We start from the raw sequence: 22,938 nt of genomic DNA, 5'->3' as shown, positions 1-22,938 counted from the left end.
ATTACTTTTTTAACATGTAAAGTAATGGAAACGTTAGAAGTGGTTAGTGAGACCATAAATTAAATTATGGCATATTTCAGAGAAATGCATAATTTGAGGAAAATTGCCTTTCCTCGTCATTATTTCCATTTTCCCATAAAATCAGTATAGTGATATTGGTAATCTGGCTATATTTTAAGAGGTGCATTGTGCAAGGTATTTTAAGTAACAACATAGCAACAAGATTTTTATCAGTAACAGTGACTCATAACTTGACGTCATCCATGAAATACACAATGTCACTGCTTGGGATATTCAAAGTACTCAAATAGTCACACAGCACAGACTTAGAATCACACAGTAATGAAATAGGTATGATATAAATTGTCGAAATCTGTTCTTTTTTCATAATGATAAATGATATTAACTATTACGACTTCTTGAATTATCATAGGTATCAATTTGGTGTGACAAGTTAGTTAAAATTGTAATTTTTTAGTAAAGTAGGGAAAATATCACTGAGGAGCATGATATAAAAATGACAATTTCTTTGTAGTCCTATGTCTGATTTTGATAGTTTTGGTCTTATTAGACTCACAATACCACAAGCTTTCATAAAATGTAAAAAAAGTAAAACATAAAAACTCAAAAAATGTTTTCAAGGTCTCACTAACCACTTCCGGGTCAAATGGCCACCCCCTATGTAGTACCAAAAACACACTGAACCTAGACATATGCATTGTAAGTGCATTATTTGTGTGTATTATGATTAAAAGTAGTCAAAATAAGCTGAGAATGTGTACTTTAAAATCATATATGTAATTAACTACAAAAGTGTATGAATATATAAAGTGTAAAAATATGGATTTTCAGTATTATTTATTCAAGTAAATTTTGTGAAAAATTTCTACAATCATTGTACCATTAGCATAATGATTTTGGAAGCCTTATTTACCAAGCTTCACAATGGTATGCAACTTTAAGATGTCATTTGTCCTGGGAATTCACAGTGAGACTTTGAAAATTACCTTTTTAACATGTAAAGTAATGGAAACATTAGAAGTGGTTAGTGAGACCTTAGCCATGTTGGAGTTATTGCCCTTTTTCGACATGCTTTTTTTGCTGTTTTAAATTTTATTTCTTTCAAAAATCTTCTCTGACACTACTTGACCAACTGGAACCAAACTTGTTATGAATGTTCCTTGGAGTATCCTGCATAGAGTGTGGGGATTTTTTATTTTTAGATATATCTCCAAAACCATAAGGTTTAACTTAATTCTTTTTATTGCTGAAATGGTCCTTATCGTAAGGCGTACAAAAGGAATCAAAGTTGTCAGACGACTCCTTGTACGAGTTATTGCACTTGAAGGTGAAAATTTTTTTTTTTTTTTTTTTTTTTTTTTACAGTTTTCAGCCAATATCTTGAAAACTATGATGGATAGAATGAAACTTTCAATTGCTGAAATGATCCTTATGAAAAGACGTATGATAGTTTGTGGAGATTAAACTTGCTGGATGACTCCTTGAAAGGCAAAAAATTATGTTTTTAGCCCTTTTCAGCCAATATCTTGAAACTATAAAAGACAGAATGAAACTTTCAATTGATGAAATGTTCATTATGTTGAAGTCCTACCAAAGTGTTCATTGGGTCAAAATTGTCAGACAGCTCCTTGTTAGAGTTATTGCCCTTGAAAGACAAAAAAAAGTGTGTGATTCAGGGTCCTTGGAGTATCTTGCTGTGTTTTTGATGCTCCACCACACACAGATGAAGAAGTTATAATTAGGACGGTGGGTTTTTAGAGAAAAAATAAGAAGCTAGTCGTGGTTCTTTGTACAAACTATGAAATGCAAGGAAATGGCATTGATGGATGAAACAACTATCAAATAGCAGTAAAACTTTATTTGTTTATTTCATATGAAACTGTTCTTTGAAAAACAAAATGCTTGATGTTGTCTTGTGTTGACTTCGGTTCTGATTCCTGACAATTATGTCTCCAGAAAAAAAAATCTAGAAACTCCTTGTTTTGGTGTGTGCCACACACTCCCCTCCTGGAACAAAGAAAAACTTGAAAAAAAGTGTGTGGTGAACAAGGAAGAATACAGTATGTGAATATAAGGGTTTAGAATTTAGGAAGGAAAATGCCTTGAATCTTATACTGTACCTTACTTTTTTTGTAATAAGCCCTACATTAAACCGAGGGTGCTTTTAATTTTTGTAAGCTATAAAATCTGAGTTACTTTGTCTGATTATAACCACTATTAAATGGTGAACCATAAAATTGTAAACCATTACTAGTTATGATGGTTCTTCATGTGATTGTTGACCACTATTATAGGGTGCTCAATGTCTTTGTAAGCCATTACTAGTGAGTGATGATACTTTGTGTGATTGCTGACCACTGTTATAGGGTGCTCCATAACTTTGTAAGCCATTACCAGTGAGTGATAATATCTGTGTTATTGCTGACCACTATTATAGGGTGCTTCATGACTTTGTAAGCCATTACTTATGAGTGACAGTACTTTGTGTGATTGCTGACTACTATTATAGAGTGCTCCATGTCTTTGTAAACCATTACCAGTGAGTGATGATACTTTTTTGATTGCTGACCGTAACATTATAAGCCATTACTAGTGAGTGATGGTACTTTGTGTGATTGCTGACCACTATTATAGAGTGCTCCATGTCTTTGTAAGCCATTACTAGTGAGTGGTGGTACTTTGTGTGATTGCAGACCACTATTATAGGGTGATCCATGTCTTTGAAAGCCATTACCAGTGAGTGATGATACTTTGTGTGATTGCTTCCATGTCTTTGTAATCCATTACCAGTGAGTGATGGTACTTTGTGTGATTGCTGACCACTATCATAGGGTGCTCCATGTCTTTGTAAGCCATTACCAGTGAGTGATGATACTTAGTGTGATTGCTGGCCACAATTATAGGGTGCTCCATGTCTTTGTTAGCCATTACCAGTGAGTAATGGTACTTTGTGTGATTGCTGACTGTAACTTTGTAAGCCATTACCAGTGAGTGACAGTCTTTTGTGTGATTGCTGACCACTTTTATAGGGTACTCCATAACTTTGTAAGCCATTACTACTAATAATTATATAAAAAAAAAATAATCTTAATCAAAATTCAGATTAGCATCAAGCTGAAATGTAGTGTCCATACTTACCCCTACAATTTGGTTCTACTTCCATGATGGGATTTACACTACATTTGATGGAGCATTTTATTGTTCCCCCTCGGAAAGCAACACCGTGTGGAGACATAGAAATGCCAGGGGTCCATCAGTGCATGTATGCATTTGTCTGTCTGTACAACCTTCTGGACACGCTTACGCCTGAATTTTCATATGATTTACACTTAAGGTTGTACCACCAATAGATGAAGGTACTGATCAATCATTATCAGAAGAGATTTTTTGCTGTAGAACTTAGAAAGTCTTGTTCATACAACATTGTAAGTGCTCTCAATCCTTCACATCTGGATAAACTTTCATAAAATGATCTGTTTGTTTGTTTGTTGGGGTTTAACGTCCGAGCAGCAATATTTCAGCTATATTCAGATGATTCATAAATGAAGCAGGGGAAATAGGAACACTGTATTTTTAATTTATATTGATTTTTTTCTATACCAATATTAACTTTGGTTATTTTTATTTTATTTTTAGGTTTGTGCTTGGAGAAAATTGGTCCAAGTACAACAAGTAAATTTAAACAAGCTGATTTAGAAGACAAGGTTATAGATTGTTTTGAGAGAGCTGGAAACCTGGCAGTATCCTATTTACAAGATGTGGAGACATCCAGTTCTGATATAGAATTAGGAGTAATTCTGGAGACAGCCATACAACAGTCCCCATTGTTACACATGAAAAGAGGGTGGGTAGATCAAGTTCTGATATAGAGTAATGAGTTATTCTAGAGACAGCCATACAACAGTCCCCATTGTTATACATTAACAGAGTGTGGGTAGATCAAGTTCTGATATAGAGTAATGAGTTATTGTAGAGACAGCCATACAACAGCCCCCATTGTTATACATTAACAGAGGATGGGTCTCCAAGTTCTGATATAGAGTAATGAGTTATTCTGGAGACAGCCATATAATAGTCGCCATTGTTATACATTAACAGAGGGTGTGTCTCCAAGTTCTGATATAGAGTAATCAGTTATTCTAGAGACAGCCATACAACAGTCGCCATTGTTATACATTAACAGAGGGTGTGTCTCCAAGTTCTGATATAGAGTAACGAGTTATTATAGAGACAGCCATACAACAGCCCCCATTGTTATACATTAACAGAGGGTGGGTAGATCAAGTTCTGATATAATGAGTTATTCTAGAGACAGCCATACAACAGCCCCATTGTTATACATTAACAGAGGGTGGGTCTCCAAGTGCTAATATAGAGTAATGAGTTATTCTAGAGACAGCCATACAACAGACCCCATTGTTATACATTAACAGAGGGTGGGTAGATCAAGTTCTAATATAGAGTAATGAGTTATTCTAGAGACAGCCATACAACAGTCCCCATTGTAAGCTCCCCTGGCCAAAGACCATGTGAGCTATTGCCATCAGTTGGGTCTGTCGGCGTCCATTGTCTGTGTTGTTAACAATTTATCAAAACTTTTCTTCTTTGACACTACTTGACCAATTGGAACCTAACTTGGATTGAATGTTCCTTGGGGTATCTTGCATAGAACTTTTGTGGGGATTATTGATCTGTCGAAAAACATGGCCGCTGTTACTGAAAATAGAACATTGTGGGCAGACAGTAGATTTTTGGATATATCTCCAAAACCATTAGGTTTAGGTAAAAGTATTTAGCATGATGAGATCTATCTGTGGTCAAATTTTCATTATGATTTGTCAAGGTCTCACTAACCACTTCTAATGTTTCCATTACTTTACATGTTAAAAAAGTAATTTTCAAAGTCTCACTGTGAATTCCCAGGACAAATGACATCTTAAAGTTGCACACCGTTGCAAAGCTGGGAAAATAAGGCTTCCAAAATCATTATGCTAATGGTACGATGATAGTAGAAATTCTTCACAAATTTTACTTGAATAAATAATACTGAAAATCCACATTTTTACCTGTTCTGCTAACTGACAGCATGGAGGCAAATTACTCACACATGTAAACAATATTCATACACTTTTGTAGTTAATTACATATATGATTTTAAAGTACACATTCTCAGCTTTATTTTGACTACTTTTAATCATAATACACACAAATAATGCACTTACAATGCATATGTCTAGGTTCAGTGTGTTTTTGGTACTACATGGGGGTTGGATGGGGGGGGGGGGTGGCCATTTGACCCGGAAGTGGTTAGTGAGACCTTGAAAACATTTTTTGAGTTTTTATGTTTTACTTTTTTTTACATTTTATGAAAGCTTGTGGTATCGTGAGTCTAAGACCAAAACTATCAAAATCAGACATAGGACTACAAAGAAATGGTCATTTATATATCATGCCCCTCAGTGATATTTTCCCTAATTTACTAAAAAATTACAATTTTAACTAACTTGTCACACCAAATTGATACTTATGATAATTCAAGAAGTTGTAATAGTAAATATCATTTATCATTATGAAAAAAAGAACAGATTTCAACAATTTATATCATACCTATTTCATTACTGTGTGATTCTAAGTCTGTGCTGTGTGACTATTTGAGTACTTTGAATATCCCAAGCAGTGACATTGTATATTTCATGGATGACGTCAAGTTAATAGTCACTGTTACTGATAAAAATCTTGTTGCTATGTTGTTACTTAAAATACCTTGCACAATGCACCTCTTAAAATATAGCCAGATTACCAATATCACTATACTGATTTTATGGGAAAATGGAAATAATGACGAGGAAAGGCAATTTTCCTCAAATTATGCATTTCTCTGAAATATGCCATAATTTAATTTATGGTCTCCCTAACCACTTCTAACATTTCCATTACTTTACATGTTAAAAAAAGTCTCACTGTGAATTCCCAGGACAAATGACATCTTAAAATTGCATACTGTTGCGAAGCTTGGAAAATGAGGCTTCCAAAATCATTATGCTAATGGTACGATGATAGTAGAAATTCTTCACAAATTTTACTTGAATAAATAATACTGAAAATCCACATTTTTACCTGTTCTGCTAACTGACAGCATGGAGGCAAATTACTCACACATGTAAACAATATTCATACACTTTTGTAGTTAATTACATATATGATTTTAAAGTACACATTCTCAGCTTTATTTTGACTACTTTTAATCATAATACACACAAATAATGCACTTACAATGCATTTGTCTAGGTTCAGTGTGTTTTTGGTATTACATTGGGGGGGGTGGCCATTTGACCCGGAAGTGGTTAGTGAGACCCAAGCCATGTTGGAGTTATTCCCCTTTTTTGACGTTTTTTGTTATTTTTAATGTAATTTATTTCCAAAATCTTCTCCACTGACACTACTGGACCAGTTGGAACTAAACTTTGTATGAATGTTCCTTGGTTTATCCTGCATAGAACTATTGTGGGAATTTTTGATCTGTAAAACAACATGGCTGCCATTACTAAAAATAGAACATAGTATTCAGTTGTTTTTCGCATATTATACCTCCAAATTCTTTCAATTGCTGAAATGAACCTTGTTTTAAAGACTACAAGTCTCCTGGGATATAAAATGTCAGAAGACGCCTTGTAAGAGGTATTGCCCTTGAAAGGTGAAAATGGCATATTTTTTTTTTTTTACAGTTTTCAGCCAACATCTTAAAAACTATGATAGATAGACAGAAACTTTCACTTGCTGAAATGATCCTTATGATAAGTCCTACCAAAGTCTTCTTAGTCAAAATTGTTGGACAACTCCTTGTTAAATTTATTGCCCTTGAAAGGCAATAATTTAACCAGGTGAGCAATTCAGATTCCTGGGAGCCTCTCGTTTGTAAGCATAATTCCTAGGAAACTACTGCATGGAATTTCATGAAAATTGTAGGTAGTGAGGACCTGATATGTAGTTGTGCATATAATGAGGAGTTTTTGATACACTGCATTTTGTGGCAGTTACACCTTTTTGATCTTTAAATAGGTAGGCATGTTTTGAAGGCAAAAGAAAAAACCTAACTTTACTTTGTTATTAATTCTATCATTTCAGTGACATGTGCAAGTGTGTAGCCAGATTGAGAGATTTGTTAAAACGAATGGAATCTAGATTTTCACAAGGACTAAGATTGGTATGTTGTTGGGTTAGGTTTTCACAATGAATGAGGTTGGTATATTGTTGGGATAGGTCAGTCATTTAAAAATTAAAACCTATTCTAAAGCATTAGGCTACAACATATATTTTTTACCCAGGATATTCTTATCAGTAATTCTGCCTGTACATTAAATGCTCATATTTAAAGGAGTCTGGGACAGTAGTGGTCTTCTTTTCACAGCTACTAATTTTTGCCCCTGACAAAGGCCATAAGTCCAAAAATTTGGAACAGTGGCAGTATGAATCACTTTGTAAACATTATTTTCACAATACTTTTATACAATGACAATCTTTTATTTGTATCTTTTACAGAATTTAGCTAGACAATTGGCTGAAATTTTGTTGAGAGGTGTTTCAGAAAAAAAGTACCTTCCATTGAATGCAGAACATTGCAGACAGGAAGTGAACCAGAGGAAAAATTCAGGAGACAGGTAAGTGAAGGAGGAAAAGTCTGTTGGATGCTACACAGTAAGTGAACCAGAGGAAAAATTCAGGAGACAGGTAGGTGCAGTAGATAACTGCACTACTCCACAGAAAAAATTTGTAGACAATGAAGTTAAGAAGGAAACTAAGCTACATCAGGGGAAAAATTCAGATTGGTAAATTCAGGATGTAACTAAGAACAACAGAACAGAACAGAAATTTTTATTTATAGTCGGATGCACATTACAAAAAACTTTTATACCGACTCGCACAACAAAACAACACATACAAGTACACAAAAGTCATGCAGACATACAGATATACAGATACATAATTAGATGCATGCAATACATATATCATTTAAAATACTGACAAAATGAAGCACATGCAATGTTTAAGCACTGCATAAAAAGCATATTGATAAACTAAAACAAGCAAGCTAAAAGCTTAATGAGCACTGGTTATATAAATAAATAATTGAGTAAAATAACTGAGTGAAATAAATGTTACATACTAAGCTGTGGCAAACTGGATACAGGTAACTTCAGGCTTCAGATGTAACTAGAATAGGCAAACTGGAAACAGGTAAGGTAAGGAAGAACCTAGGCTACTCAGAGGGAATAATCATAGACAGGTTAGTTCAGGATGAAACTAAGGTACCGCAAACTATGGATCCAGGTAATTCATGGAGGAAACTAGGCTACACTAGGGGAAAAACTGGTAAACAGGTAAGTTCTGGTGGAACCAAGGCTGCACTAGGGAAAATTGTATGCAGGTAAATTCAGGAGGAAACTAGGATGTGGCAAACTGGATACAGGTAAGTTAAGGAGAAACCAAGTTTACATTAAGGGAAAATAGTATACAGGTAAGTTCAAGAGGAAACTAAGCTATGGCAAACTATGGATACAGATAAGTGAAGGAGCAAACTAGGCTGCACCAAGGGAAAGTTCATAGACAGGTAAGTTCAGAAGGCAATTGCACTACACCTGGGGAAAACTCATAGATATGTTAGTTAAGGAGAAAAGTGCACTTGGGAGACAGGTAAATCTTGGAGGCAACTTTATTACACCAGACGGAAAATATGGGAGACCAATAAATGAAAAAGGAAGCTGTGCCAAGTGAAACATATATGAAATAAGCTATAAGATTTACAGATAAATATTTATGAAAAAAACACTGGAAATAATTCAAGGGTTGTCCACAATTCTTTTGAAGAGTATTTGATATATTAATATTGAAAATGGAGGTAAATAATTGAGATTGAACCATGTACATAAGATTTATCATTCAACAAAATATCACTGTTCAAAACATTTTTGAATAAAAACAATGAGATAACCTGTACAATAGGAACATGTCAACCATAAGTCTTTATAAAAATTAGGCAGCAAGAGTGAAAATGCCATAAGTGAAAGTGTATGTTAGCCAAACTTAAATCATTTTCTCTAACAATAAGTTGATAGATAAATATAGACTTTGCCAAGTTAGGTTGTCTAACCTCATCAAATAAATAAATACTCATAGGGTAGCTAAATATAAAGTTAATTAAGTTGTTTGTGAAGGATAAGGAGAGAGATATCACACATTTTTTTACTGTCTTATACATTTTTTTGTGAATGATACAATTTAAGTTAGTTTGTCACTGGACATTTTTAAAGATAACTTATTTGGAAAACATTGACTAGGTAAAGGACAGCCCAAATGTTGGGCAATGTCTAAAAATATGTGGTTTTGGGGGCAACTTCTGGAATCGTAAGTGACCTCAGGGTAACTAATTGACCTGATCTAGTTGTATTATCCCTGCATAGATTTAACAATTTATTTATAACTTATGACTGGCATTTCAATTATCAACTGACTTGTGATCCTTGGATCACTATTCCGTGATTGTGACAACACAATGATGAACTGACTTGTGATTCTGACATCACAATTGTATACTGACCTACGATTTTGATGGGTAGATGAAAAATGTTCTGAAGCAAAACAGAAAATGTCATTTATGTAATACTGGTGATGTCGGTGATGAGTTTCATTACTTATTTATATGCAGATATGACCATTTAGTTTCTCAAAGATGTAAACTTATTCCTAGTTACTATCTTAAACATCCAAACATATCAAAAATGATAGGATTACTCTCTATATGTAATGTTGAGGTGTATAAACCGTTGTCGTTGTTATTATTTATTGTTTGTATGTTTGGTGATGATGGATGTGCTTCATTTTTGTTTAATTATGTTATGTTTTGTATTATTTAAATGTATCTGTTTTAATTCATATATGTAATATATTAGGTATAAAATATGTTTTAATTTTTTTGCTTATGTTACATGTATTCCATGTCTGAGTCAATTGTAAACTGATCTGTGATTGTGACAGTACTGTTGTTAGCTGACCTTTGATTGTGACATCACATTTGTGAACTGACCTGTGATCCAGACATCACAACTGTGATTATGACATCATGATTGTGAACTGACTTGTGATCCAGATATCACAATTGTATACTGACCTGTGATTGTGACAACACAATTGTAAACTGACCTGTGATATTACAATTGTGTACTGACTTATTGCTGATATTACAGTTATCTGTTCACCTATATTTACACTGACCTATTGCTGACATCACAGTAATAAACAGAAAAAAAAATGTAACAAAAGCACCAGCGTATATAATCTAAATACAAAATACTTAGAGAGATCACCAAAACGTCTTCAATAAGTGTAAACACATCTTTAAGCAAGGCCCCAACAACAAAGTTATAAAATCAGTGGTAACTGAATGATGACAAATTCTTCAAAACCAAAACGGAAAAATAATATAATGAAAACAAAGACACATTAATGACCAACATCTCCTGACTAAGGACAGGCGCATAAAACCTGTGGTGGGGTTAACTCGTTTTATAAGGCCTATATCTTCCCCCTTTAAGGTATGGTCAAAAACGAACTGAAATGACAAACAAATACACCATAAAATTTATTCAATAATACATCTAATTATTTCAATGGAACACCTCAACATTAATCATATAGACTAATAGGATAATTAATTTGAAAGAACGAATAACCAAGGTATGATCACGAGTGCCAAAGAACACTTAATATTTAATGAGTGTGCGGATCAAGTTCTGCACACGAGTTAAATCTTACTGCGTTTTTGGCACAAGTTCAAATTTTGTGAACGGCAGATTGATATTCATGTTGTGAAGTTTTGGCAGGAGAAAGCCAGGGAGTGAAATTACAGAATTTATTTAACATTGTAAAATATAGAAAATTTTCAAACTGGGAACATGCTGTAAATCAGTGTTATCAATATAATAAAATTGAGATATCCACTTAATTCGACTATATCCATAAAAACAAGGTCCAGGGAATAAATGTGTAAATCATATCCTTTACCAATAAATCTGTTAAGGGCAGTGGATAAACCTATAGGAATATGCTTTTATAGACTATATTTTTCTAAAAACATTGGACGGGCAATGCCATATTTAATCAAGAACCTGCGAGTGCTATTACTGTATACAGAGAAAAAACTTCATGTTATAAAATCTTGTGATATCGATATTCCTCATGCAAAAGCTATTCTCTAAGGAATTAATTGTGTTTATTAAAATCTAACACTTTATTACAGAAATGAACAAAACAGACTGTGGTCAAATATAAATTACATAAGAGGGTACTTTAGGAATATCACCATCTAGGAATGGGAAATTAACAATGGAAAATCATAATCATCTCTTTTGTCATAAATTTTAGTTTGAAGGTTTCCATTTTCTAGTGTAATATCTAAATCAAGAAAAGGTTTACTAGTTGGGTAAATACCTTGAACATAGTTTTTGAGGTTAGGATTATTTACAGCCAAAATCTCATCAAGGTATCTAAAAGTATTGTAAGGAACATCAAGTGGCTTTGTATCTTGTTGTTTGTGTTGTAAAAGCCGTTAAAAATTTGAGTGAAATCGTCAGTTTTCATATGTATAACAGCTTATTAAACAACTAATAATGTCAGGTTGGTCATAACATATCATATATGGTACAGAAACATTTATTATTATATTCAATATAAAAGTTGGTGTTGGCCTTCCTTATAAAAATATACTTCAACATAAATTGGGCGTCAGCATGGTGGGAGATTGTATCCAAAAGAATTAATACTTTTCAGAGTTTCAACTTGATTCAGTTATTTAATTGCCTTTCTATAAAGAAAGATATTTGAAAAGTCGTGATCAGAATTAAACTGAGGTAAATCTACCCCATTTTCATTTGAATTTAGCTTTGACTTTTACTATGCTTGACTGATATGCACTTTGCTCAAATGCTTCTGGTATCTTTTGAAATTATAGTTTTCATATTGTGTACCTTTAATTTTGACCTGTTATAGAAACAGCTGATTTGGTTTTGAAATTGATCTAGACCCAAATTGGATTAGGATCTGCCAACATCTTTGGTTTTGTGCAATATATACCCCTAACTGACCAATTGGAACTTGTCATGTTGCCTGACAATATCCAAAAAGTGCCTGAAAAATTCATACTTGGCTGACAGGCAGCTAAAATATGTAATAATAACATGAGGCAGTTAAAGTAACTTGTCCGTTGACTCTGAAATGATAAACATTTCAAAAAATTAAGTCATTATTAAACTTTGGCACTTCTTATACTTTTAGCTGTTGATAAAAGATGATATACTTTATCAATCAAATTGTTTAGAAGATCAATATAGAATCGGCTACATACACTCAAAATAATTCCTTTAAAAAGTACTTAACAAAATATGAATATTACCATAGTACTAGACACTACCATGATTCTGGAAGGCTAACTATTAAACCTCACTAAAAAAAAAACTTAACTTGAACTTTTCCCAGTGAAAAGTGTGAAAAAATATCCTAAACTGGAAGTCATAGAAAATGGAAGGAAGAACATGAAACTTTACAAGTTCTAAGGACGAAAATTCTCAATCAAAATAAGTTCCAAATTGAGATTTATGTCAAAATGTAATGTTACCTAAGAAAAGTTCTGAGAAATGCATAATTTTGTTAAAATAATACCAATAGTGGTTGTTCTGCCTATCAACTTTTGAGTTCAAAATTTCACGAGTCAAAACATTATCTGATGTAAGCACCGATGCACCTAATTTATCTAAAAATTACCATAGATTAGCCTGCATACTGCAGTATTATTGAATTCATGCAACATATCATGTATTGAATGATCTTTGAGGAGTTCTTCAACCAAATCAGCTATAAGAGGAGCACAACAAGTCACCATTTGAATACCAACAACCTGTCTGTATAGAGTATTACCAATTCGAATATGAATATTATCAATTAAAAATCTCAAAGCTTTGATCATATCCAATTATGTCCATTTGATGTATTTGTCTCATCTTCAATCACTGAAAAATGAATAAACTATCCTGACTTATTGCTGATACCACAGTTCTATCCTGACTAATTGCTAATACCACATTTCTATCCTGACTAATTGCTGATATCACAGTTCTAAACTGATTTATTGCTGATATCTCAGTTCTATCCTGAATTATTGCTGATATCACAGTTCTAAAACAGACTTATTGCTGATATCAGTTCTTTTTCAACTTATTTTCTGTTGATATCACAGTTTTATATTGACTTATTGTTGATATCACAGTCACATTTGCATATAGGAATTCTATTTAAACCTGTACATTTAAGCCTCCATAGTTAATTTTAGAAGATGATTTTAGGATGAATTTATGTAGATGTACGCATGTATATTTTCAGGCTGTTTATACCAGAGAATGAAAATGAAGAATCTTTACTGCTTTTGCTTATTGCTGAAGCAATTGTAAGTTCTTTAATAGTTATATTTTAAGTGAATAAACATTTTATGGTATGATGAATAATTAGAGACAAAGAATTAGCCACTTGCTAGGTTATTTTAACCCACTTTACATCTATTGCTGTTAACTTTTTGTGTAAAATGTTCTCAAAAACCACTGAGTGGATTGTAACAATAGCTAATGTTGTTAAGCTCCTTTCTAGTGATTTCAGGAGTTAATAGTAACAAAACCATGAAAATATACTTCACTGAAGAACTCCGTCTTGAAAAGAATGCTCTTGTGGGGAAAAAAAACTTTGAAAATATTTATTTCAGGCCAGCAGAGAAGCTGTTTTAAACAGGACAGAAGAATACCAGGTTGCTAGACTTCATAGTATACAGAATGCAACTGCTATTTATGACCTGTTAGCAATATCTCTGGTCAAAAGAGCTCAGTTTAATAAGCTTTCAGAAGTAAGTCCTGTGTGATCTATAAATCACTATCAAGAATAAGATTATGCATTTTAACTCACCTGGCTGAAAGCCATGTGAGCTATTGCCAACACTTGGCGTTTGTCGTCTTTGGTGGTCGTTGTTAACAATTTTTCAAAACTCTTCTCCTCTGACAGTACTTGACCAGTTAGAATCAGACTTGGTATGAATGTTCCTTGTGGTATCCTGCATCCCAAAATGAGGATTTTTGATTGGTTGAAAAACATGGCTTCTGTTACTAAAAATAGAACATAAGAGTCAGACAGTTTTTTGGAAATATCTCCAAAACCATTAGGTTTAGCCAATTTCTGATAGTGGGTAAAAGTGTTCAACCTGAGGAGATCTATTTGATGTCAGATTTAATCTGTTAAGGTCTCACTAACCACTTCTAACGTTTCCATTACTTTACATGTTAAAAAAGTAATTTTCAAAGTCTCACTGTGAATTCCCAGGACAAATGACATCTGAAAGCTGCATACCATTGCGAAGCTTGGAAAATAAGGCTTCCAAAATCATTATGCTAATGGTACGATGATAGTAGAAATTCTTCACAAAATCTACTTGAATAAATAATACTGAAAATCCACATTTTTACCTGTTCTGGTAACTGACAGCATGGAGGCAAATTACTCACACATGTAAACAATATTCATACACTTTTGTAGTTAATTACATATATGATTTTAAAGTACACTTTCTCAGCTTTATTTTGACTACTTTTAATCATAATACACACAAATAATGCACTTACAATGCATATGTCTAGGTTCAGTGTGTTTTTGGTACTGCATAGGGGGGTGGCCATTTGACCCGGAAGTGGTTAGTGAGACCTGAACCATGTTGAAGTTATTGCCCTTTTTCAATGTTTTTTTGTTCTTTTTAATGTTATTTCTTTCAAAGATTTTCTCCTCTGAAACTACCTGACCAATTAGAACGAAACTTAGTATGAATGTTCCTTAGGGTATTCTGCATAGATTCTGATATGGGGATATTTGATCCATTGAAAAACACGGCCACTGTTACTAAAAATAGAATAAAGGGGTCAGTCAGAAGTTTTTCTTATACACAACCGTTAGGTTTAGCCAAATTTTTTCAGTTGCCGAAAAAACTCCTTTTATAAGCCCTATGAAAATCTGCAAGGGATCAATGTTGTTGGCCAACTCATTGTCAGAGTTGTTGCCTTTGAAAGGCAAAAAATGATGCTTTTACCAGTTTTAAACCAATATCTTTAAAACTATAACTGAAGGAAGGAAACTTTCGATTAATGAAATGATCCTTATTATAAGTCCTACCAAAGTCTTCATTGAGTCAAAGTTGTTGGACAACTCCTTGTTACATTATTGCCTTTGAAGGGAAAAAATATAACCAGGTGAGCAATTCAGGCTCCTGGGATAGGTCAAGGAACTAAAGAAATAGGAGTGAGATTTATACTAACCCAGGTTTTACAAGCATCAGTTTAAAATGTCATTTAAAAAACAATTGGAAACATAGACATTTGGAGGTGTATACATGTATATATATGTTAGCAGTTTTGATAGAATTATAACTTTGTGTTGTCAAATCAAAACTCAAAGTTCATGGGTGCTATTTCTGAAAAGTCAGATGCATCATTGATGAATGATGTATCAAGGTACAAAGAGGAAAAACATCCTGTGGAAGGAACGACCAAAAATATGCATTGCAAATTTGACAGTTCTAACATCATTGGGAATTTTTCAGACCTTTCTATATGTTTACATTATCTTCCCTGTATCAATTTGATCCCAGATTTACATTTTCAAATTTGAAAATCTACTCTAAAACTACTGGATGAATTGAAAGAAAACTTTGCATGAATGTTCCTTAGAACATCTTTAACAACCTGTGTTTGGAAATTTTTAATCTTTTGAAAAACATGGCCATCATTACTAAAAATAGACCATAGGGTTCAAATTGCAAAATTTTGCAAATAACTTTTAAAAACAATTTTTTTTCAGAAATTTTACATTTCCAAATTTAAAAATCTTCTCTTCTGAAATTGCTTGATGGATTGTAATCAAACATGGCATGAATGTTTGTTAGGATAGCTTTGTTATGTCTCTGTGTGTAGATTTTTATCTGTCCATAAATATTGTGATATTTTTGAAGTATTTTGAAAGTTGACATTTTTGTCACATTTTTCTGAGCAACAACTCATCACAGCGGCTTATGATTTTAACACATTCTTCCTGTAGGTATTCCATAATGTGGAATAAATTTTTTGAACAATTTGACAACAACTTCCTGGTGACTGAGGACTTAATTTATTTTTTTATATATTTTGAAAGTTGAAATTTTGTCGCAATTTTCTCAATGAAAGATTTAAGTAAGTCAGTAAGTGCCAATGCTACATCAGTTTTCAAAGACCCTGATGTAGCAAAACATTGTCTACTATACATGATAAATATTTTGTCGTACCAGTAGACAAAGCCCAAAACAACACTGTGTTTGTCTGCAAAACGTTTTACACACAGTGTTTATTATCAGAGGTAGACATAGAAAATAATAGCAGTAATAAGACCTATACTGGTACCACACCCTCTAAAGAAGAGATTGTGGAAAACCATAAATCTGTGCTATCCTCTTTTGGTCTCTACCAAGGACGATGATTGTGATTTACCGTCTATGTACTGGATTCCTAAACTCCACCAGAATCCATACAAACAACGTTACATAGCTGGATCTGCAAAGTGTACCAACAAACCTCTTTCAAAACTATTAACTACTGTACTCACAGCTGTCAAAGAGGGTCTGCAGTCCTACAACACTTGTAACTCCCGTAGTGGTATTGATTCAATGTGGATCCTAAAAAATTCTTAAGATCTTTTGGAGTCAATCAGTTCAAGACTATTATCAGAATATAATAGCATTAAAACCTATGATTTTTCAACACTGTATACTTCTATTCTCCATACTCAGTTAAAATCCAGACTTAAAAACATTGTACATCGTTGTTTTTCCAAAAAAGATGGTACACCTAGATACAGATATATAGTTCTTGGTAGAAATTCCTCATACTTTGTAAGAAATAATTCCAAATCATCTTCCAAATATACAGAAGAAGATGTTTACAAAATCCTGGAATTTTTAATCAACAACATATTTGTCCAGTGTGGTAGACAGGTTTTTCATTATCTTGACCTGCACTTGGAAATTGATGATAAAGGAAAACTATTGACCAAACTTTACGACAAATGTGATGACTTTTCATTCAGAATTGTTAACTTTTCATTCATCTGTGGCAACATCTCTTCGGCTCCTGCGTATAGAGTGTTCATATCATAACTCATACGTTATGCCAGAGCTTGCCGAAACTACGCAGACTTTTTGTATCGCACTAGAACTCTAACAAATAGGCTTCTGGAATAGGGTTATGTTGCTACAAGATTGAAGTCATCACTACAGAAGTTTTATGGTCGTCATCATGAACTCGTGGATCGTTATGGTATATCCATCAGCACTATGAAAACTGATTTATTCAACAGGTCATAGTTTTCCTTTCCTCGTTTGTCTACCCCGAACTTGACTTTTTATGAGCAACTCGGCGGGTGTTTCTAGAAAAGCAGAGGACGCTTACCCTACCGGTGCACCTGGTCCATGCTCCCAGTTTTTAGTGGAGTCCGAGTTGCTTATTTACTTTTGTTACTTTGTATGCATGATTTTAGTTACTTTATGTTCTTTGTTGTGTATGTCTGTTTTCCATGTCTGGTCTTTGTCCCTGTATTACATTCTTTTCATTACCGCTATAACCTTGGTTCCCTTGATTACTCTTTCAACAAACGATGGGCATTCCAATGGAAACAAATTGTGCTCCTCAACTTGCTGTCCTATTCCTTCACTCTTATGAAGCTGACTTTATAGCTGATCTGATCGTAAAGAAAGAATATCGTTTAGCTAGATCCTTTAATCTCAGTTTCCGCTATAGAGATGACGTATTATCTTTAAACAATCCTAATTTTTGGGATTTGATACATCGCATGTACCCCAAATAACTTGAAATAAAGGATACTACAGACACTGTGAAGTCAGCCTCATATCTTGACCTACACTTAGAAATCAATGGTAAAGGGAAACTATTGACCAAACTTTACAACAAACGTGATGACTTTTCATTCAGAGTTGTCAACTTTCCTTTCATCTGTGGCAACACCCCTTCAGCACCTATTTATTCCGTTTTGCAGAGGGAAACCATCTCTTATCCATTACTTCTCCTACTTGCTGAATTGAACTTAATGAAACTTTCACAGAATCTTTGATAAATATTCCCATACTGCACCTCTTATTTTAAACTTTGATTCAAATCAATTTGGGGATTTCATAAAGCAAAACAAGGACTTTGTCATTTAAGAATATTGGGGTAATAAGGACCAATCTCTTTTCCGTTACTCCTCCTATACCACTGAATGAAACTTTCACAGAATCTTTACTACATATTCCCATTGTGCATCTCTTAGTTAAGTTTGGTTCCAAATCAGTATTGAAAATCAAATTGCAGTGCACCCTCTTTTTTTACATTTTGATCCTAATTATTTTGGAGGTCAAAAGGTGCATGTAATAAAACGTTGGAGTGGGGGTATCAATTTAATGAGCATTGCTCACTGTTTTTTTCTTGTATTAAGTACCAGTCTGTATAAATTCCTGACAGTGCCAAAGGTAAAGTGATTCATGTCGTAGAAAAAATCCACCAAACAAACAATATTTTTTTCAGTCTACATATGCTATATTTTACATTATGGTAATCATTTCTGTATTCAGATTTGCACTTTTGAGAATACTGAAATCAACCAAATCAAACAAAATCAGGAACAATACTCTTGCAAAGTGTCAATTTCATGTTCAATCTTTATAATTTTTATGTCAAAAGTGCAACAACCAAATGAAAAAGAAGACTGGTTATGTGATCAGTAACTGTTTCTGAACAAGGAATAAAACTAAATTTGGTGGGTTTTTGAAATGCATGGATCATCTCCTGTCTGATTTTTATAAAGACTGGTACTTAAATCAACAAGTAGATACAAGTTTGTTTTTCAACAATGATTATTTTTCAATTTCTCTGAGAACTAAGGCTACATGATAAATGGTTCACTGAGATCTAAGGCAACATTATATATATGTCTCACTGAAATCTAAAGTAATATGATATATGATTCACTGAAATCATAAGTAATATGACATTGGGTCACTGAAAATCAAATATATTTATTGCATCAGTTTTAAATTCTTACATTCTATTGTGTGAATTATCTTTGGCCTCAATGAACCAAATGTTATGTTATCTTTGGCCTCTGTGAAGAAAATTTTTTATCTTTGGTCTTAGTGATCCAAATGTTATGTTACCTTTAGTCTGTTAACCAAATGTTATGTTATTTTTGGTCTCAGTGAACCAAATATTGTTATCTTCGGTCTCAGTGATTGAAATGTTATGTTATCTTTGGTCTCAGTGATCCAGATATTATGTTATTTTTGGTCTCAGTGAACCAAATGTTGTATTATCTTTGGTCTCAATGATTGAAATGTTGTGTTATCTTTGGTCTCAGTGATCCAAATGTTATGTTATCTTTGGTCTCAGTGATTCAAATGTTGTGTTATCTTAAATATCAGTGATCAAAATGTTATGTTACCTTTGGTCTCAGTGATCCAAATGTTGTGTTATCTTTGGTCTCAGTGATTGAAGTGTTATGTTATCTTTGGTCTCAGTGATTCAAATGTTGTGTTTTCTATGGTCACACCAAACTAAGTAATGTGTTATCTTTTGTCTCAGTGATCAAGATGTTGTGTTATCTTTTGTCTGGATGAACCAAATATTCTGTTTTCTTTGGTCTCAGTGATCCAAATGTTGTGTTATCTTTGGTCTGAGTGAACCAAATATTCTGTTTTTATTTGGTCTGAGTGAACCAAATGTTGTGTTATCTTTAGTCTCAGTGATCCAAATGTTGTGTTATCTTTGGTCTGAGTGATTCAAATGTTGTGTTTTTGTTAGTCTCAGTGAAGCAGATCAAAATATTATGTTATCTTTAGTCTCAATGATCCAAATGTTGTGTTATCTTTGGTCTCAGTGAAGCAATTGTTATGTTATCTTTGGTCTCAGTGATTGAAATGGTGTGTTATCTTTGGCCTCAGTGATCGAAATGCTGTGTTATCTTCGGTCTCAGTAAAACCAATGTTATGTTATCTTTGGTCTCAGTGATCCAAATGTTATGTTATCTTGAAGCCAATTGTTCTGTTCATTGTTACTTATACTATAGCTTTTAACTTCAATGAGAGATCATGTACTTTTTTATTTTGTAGTCTTTTGAAAGGGCAATGAGATTTTCATTTGAGGAATTCCACATTTGGCACCAGTTTGCTAACTCCTTGATTTGTGCAAGGAAGGTAAGCTTATGGTGAAATTTTATTCATTAGGTAAGTTCAAATGAAGGACCTTTGCACTATGTAAAAAGGTAAAATATTAATTCAACTACTGTGAAAGTACTATTGTTCATGGGATGCCAATTTTCGTGGATTTCATGGGTAAGCAGAAACCACAAATTTTGGTTCCCAACGGGAAGGAGATTTTCATTGATATCTACACTGAAAACCTCAAAACCACGAATTCAAGAATCCACGAACTTGTGTTTCTTCCCTAATCCATGAAAATTGGTATCCACGAAATAGAGTACTTTTACAGTACCTGAAGTTAAGACAGGTACAAAAGTAAGATGCTTTTCTATCAAAAAGATAAAGAGCCTATAGAAATTAGAAATTTTGGTACAAGTGTACTTTATGATGTAAACATATTAAAAGTAAGATGCTCTTCTGTTCTATCAAAAAAATAACCAGCCTATATATCATAAGAAATTTTGGTACAAAAGTAAGATGCTTTTCCATCAAAAAGATAAAGAGCCTATATATCATAAGAAATTTTGGTACAAGTGTACTTTATGATATGAACAGGTGAAGAACACACAAGTACAATTGTAAAAAAAATGTGATTATAATGGAATGTCCATTATTGAGAACAATGAGAGCAGGTATAGTGGTTACTTATCCTATTTGTCCATCTGTTTACCCCTCTGTCCATCCATTCCAAGGAAAGCTAGGATTGATTTTTGGGGTCGCGCTGATTGAGGAATAAAAGGCCAAAAAAAAATGGACACTGCCATTCTGGACAAGTCCTTTGAGGGATATGAAATTAATATGTACTTATTTAATGTTTTAATGGTTATTTTGTTGTGAACCAAGATCTTGAGAATTAAAATTTATAAGAAGAAACTGAACACATATTGAAAAAAGCTTAAAGAAAATATTTGGGCCAGTGAATTCACAGTTCCACCTAATCAAGCTTTACTCTGTGAAGTATTCAGTAGCTTAGGACTGTACGTACTAAATGTGTTTTATTTATGCTGCACAATTAAAGATGTTTATAATTATTGTGTAGTTTTATCTCAAAGGGCCATGTGAGGTTTTGCCATCACTTGGCATCCGCCATCATCATTGTCATCGTCGTCGTCATTAACAATTATTCAAAACTTGGTATGAATGTTCTTTATGATTTTGCATAGACCTGATGGTTTTTTTTTTAAATACTTAATGAAATATGGTCCCCCTTCTTTAAAAAGAACATAAAGGTCAGACAGAAGTTTTTTGCATATATTTCCAAAACTGTAAAGTTAAGCAAAATTCTGACTGGGAGAACAGTGATCAGCATGATGAGATTTACCCATGGTCATATTTTCGTGTAAATCTGTTAAGCTGTGATGGAGTTATTGCCCTGTTTTTTTTCGCTGTTTTTAATGTTATTACTTTCTCAGTATGTCTTCTCAGCAACTACTGGACAGAATTCAATGAAAGTTGATATGATTGTTCCTTTGATATGAGTGTTACAAGTTTTTATTTAAGAATAACATGGTCGCTTTTACAAAAAAATGAAATTTTGCTTATCTAGCCAGGTGAGTGATTTAGGCTCTTAAGAGCCATTATTTAAGATTGCTCTAATTTGGGTCCAAAATCAAACATTATTTGATTTCAGCATAAATTGAATGCTTGGGCTTTCTTGATATACTGAATCTTACTTATGTGTAATCATTAGAGGTTTCATTTTATGTCCATAAAGTCAAAAATTCAACTTTCGTTTGATTTCAGCAATAAGTAAATTCTTTGGGTTCTTTGATATGCAGACTATAACCATTGTTTTAGATTCTTAATTTTGGGTCCAGTTTTTAAGTTTTTTAAAATTGGTGTCCAAAATAAAAGTACATTTGATTACAACAAATATTGAATGATATACTGAATCTTACTTAGAAATTAGATTTTTGTTTTTGAGCCTGTTAAAGATTTGTCTTCATTGAGGTCCAAAAAGTTTAAAGTAAACTTGTTTAAATGGAAAAAAGGAACTTGGGGTTCTTTGGTTTGCTGAATCTAGTTGAGTATATATATTTGGACTACAATAAGTAAATGTTAATTCTTATAATTTAAAGTCATTTTTTTGTCAAAGTCCTGTTTTATATTTTTAAATGTTATGATCACATTCATTCTTTGTCCTTTACTGTGTCCAGTATCAGTTGATCAAAGTTCAGAGTAATATCAAGCTGCTTACTGTTGATCATGTTATCATCACAATAGATATATTTGAATTAAGATTCATTTTCATGCTGTTTTTTTTTTTTTTTTTCCAGTATAGCAGAGCATTTTTAGTGTTAAAGGAATGTTTACGACAACAGCCAAACAACTGTATAATCCTCTTACAAACAACCAAGCTGTGTTATGAATATCTGTACCAGGTACTGTAAACAAGACAAATCTCAAAGCATCAGTAAAAAATGGCTATTTGATATATTCTGTTTAGAACTATAACAATAAATACTTCTGGTGATTTTCATTGTCAGAATTTATAAAAAAAAAATTCAATTTTCCCATAAAGTCTCACAAATTCAACTCTACACGTTATTGCTCAACCAAAATGT

General features: G+C 33.1%; 1 protein-coding gene across 3 annotated transcripts in view; it reads left to right on the top strand.

The window, feature by feature from the left end:
* Positions 1-22,938, top strand: part of LOC148623216 (tetratricopeptide repeat protein 7B-like) — a 60,073-nt gene that overhangs the window by 10,368 nt on the left and 26,767 nt on the right. For all 3 annotated transcript variants that reach the window (XM_088564869.1, XM_088564868.1, XM_088564870.1), the window contains exons 4-10: positions 3,658-3,865; positions 7,147-7,225; positions 7,561-7,679; positions 13,450-13,513; positions 13,823-13,960; positions 20,285-20,368; positions 22,651-22,755. In XM_088564869.1, the coding sequence (XP_088420995.1) occupies positions 3,658-3,865; positions 7,147-7,225; positions 7,561-7,679; positions 13,450-13,513; positions 13,823-13,960; positions 20,285-20,368; positions 22,651-22,755 (797 nt within the window). The remainder of the gene's footprint in view (positions 1-3,657; positions 3,866-7,146; positions 7,226-7,560; positions 7,680-13,449; positions 13,514-13,822; positions 13,961-20,284; positions 20,369-22,650; positions 22,756-22,938) is intronic.

The sequence above is a fragment of the Perna viridis genome, chromosome 2 (genome assembly GCF_037379345.1).
Source record: "Perna viridis isolate PV_CMFRI_1.1 ecotype Kerala chromosome 2, ASM3737934v1, whole genome shotgun sequence".
NCBI lineage: Eukaryota > Metazoa > Mollusca > Bivalvia > Mytilida > Mytilidae > Perna > Perna viridis.
The sequence above is the reverse complement of the archived record's forward strand: the minus strand, read 5'-3'. Positions and strand labels throughout refer to the sequence as shown.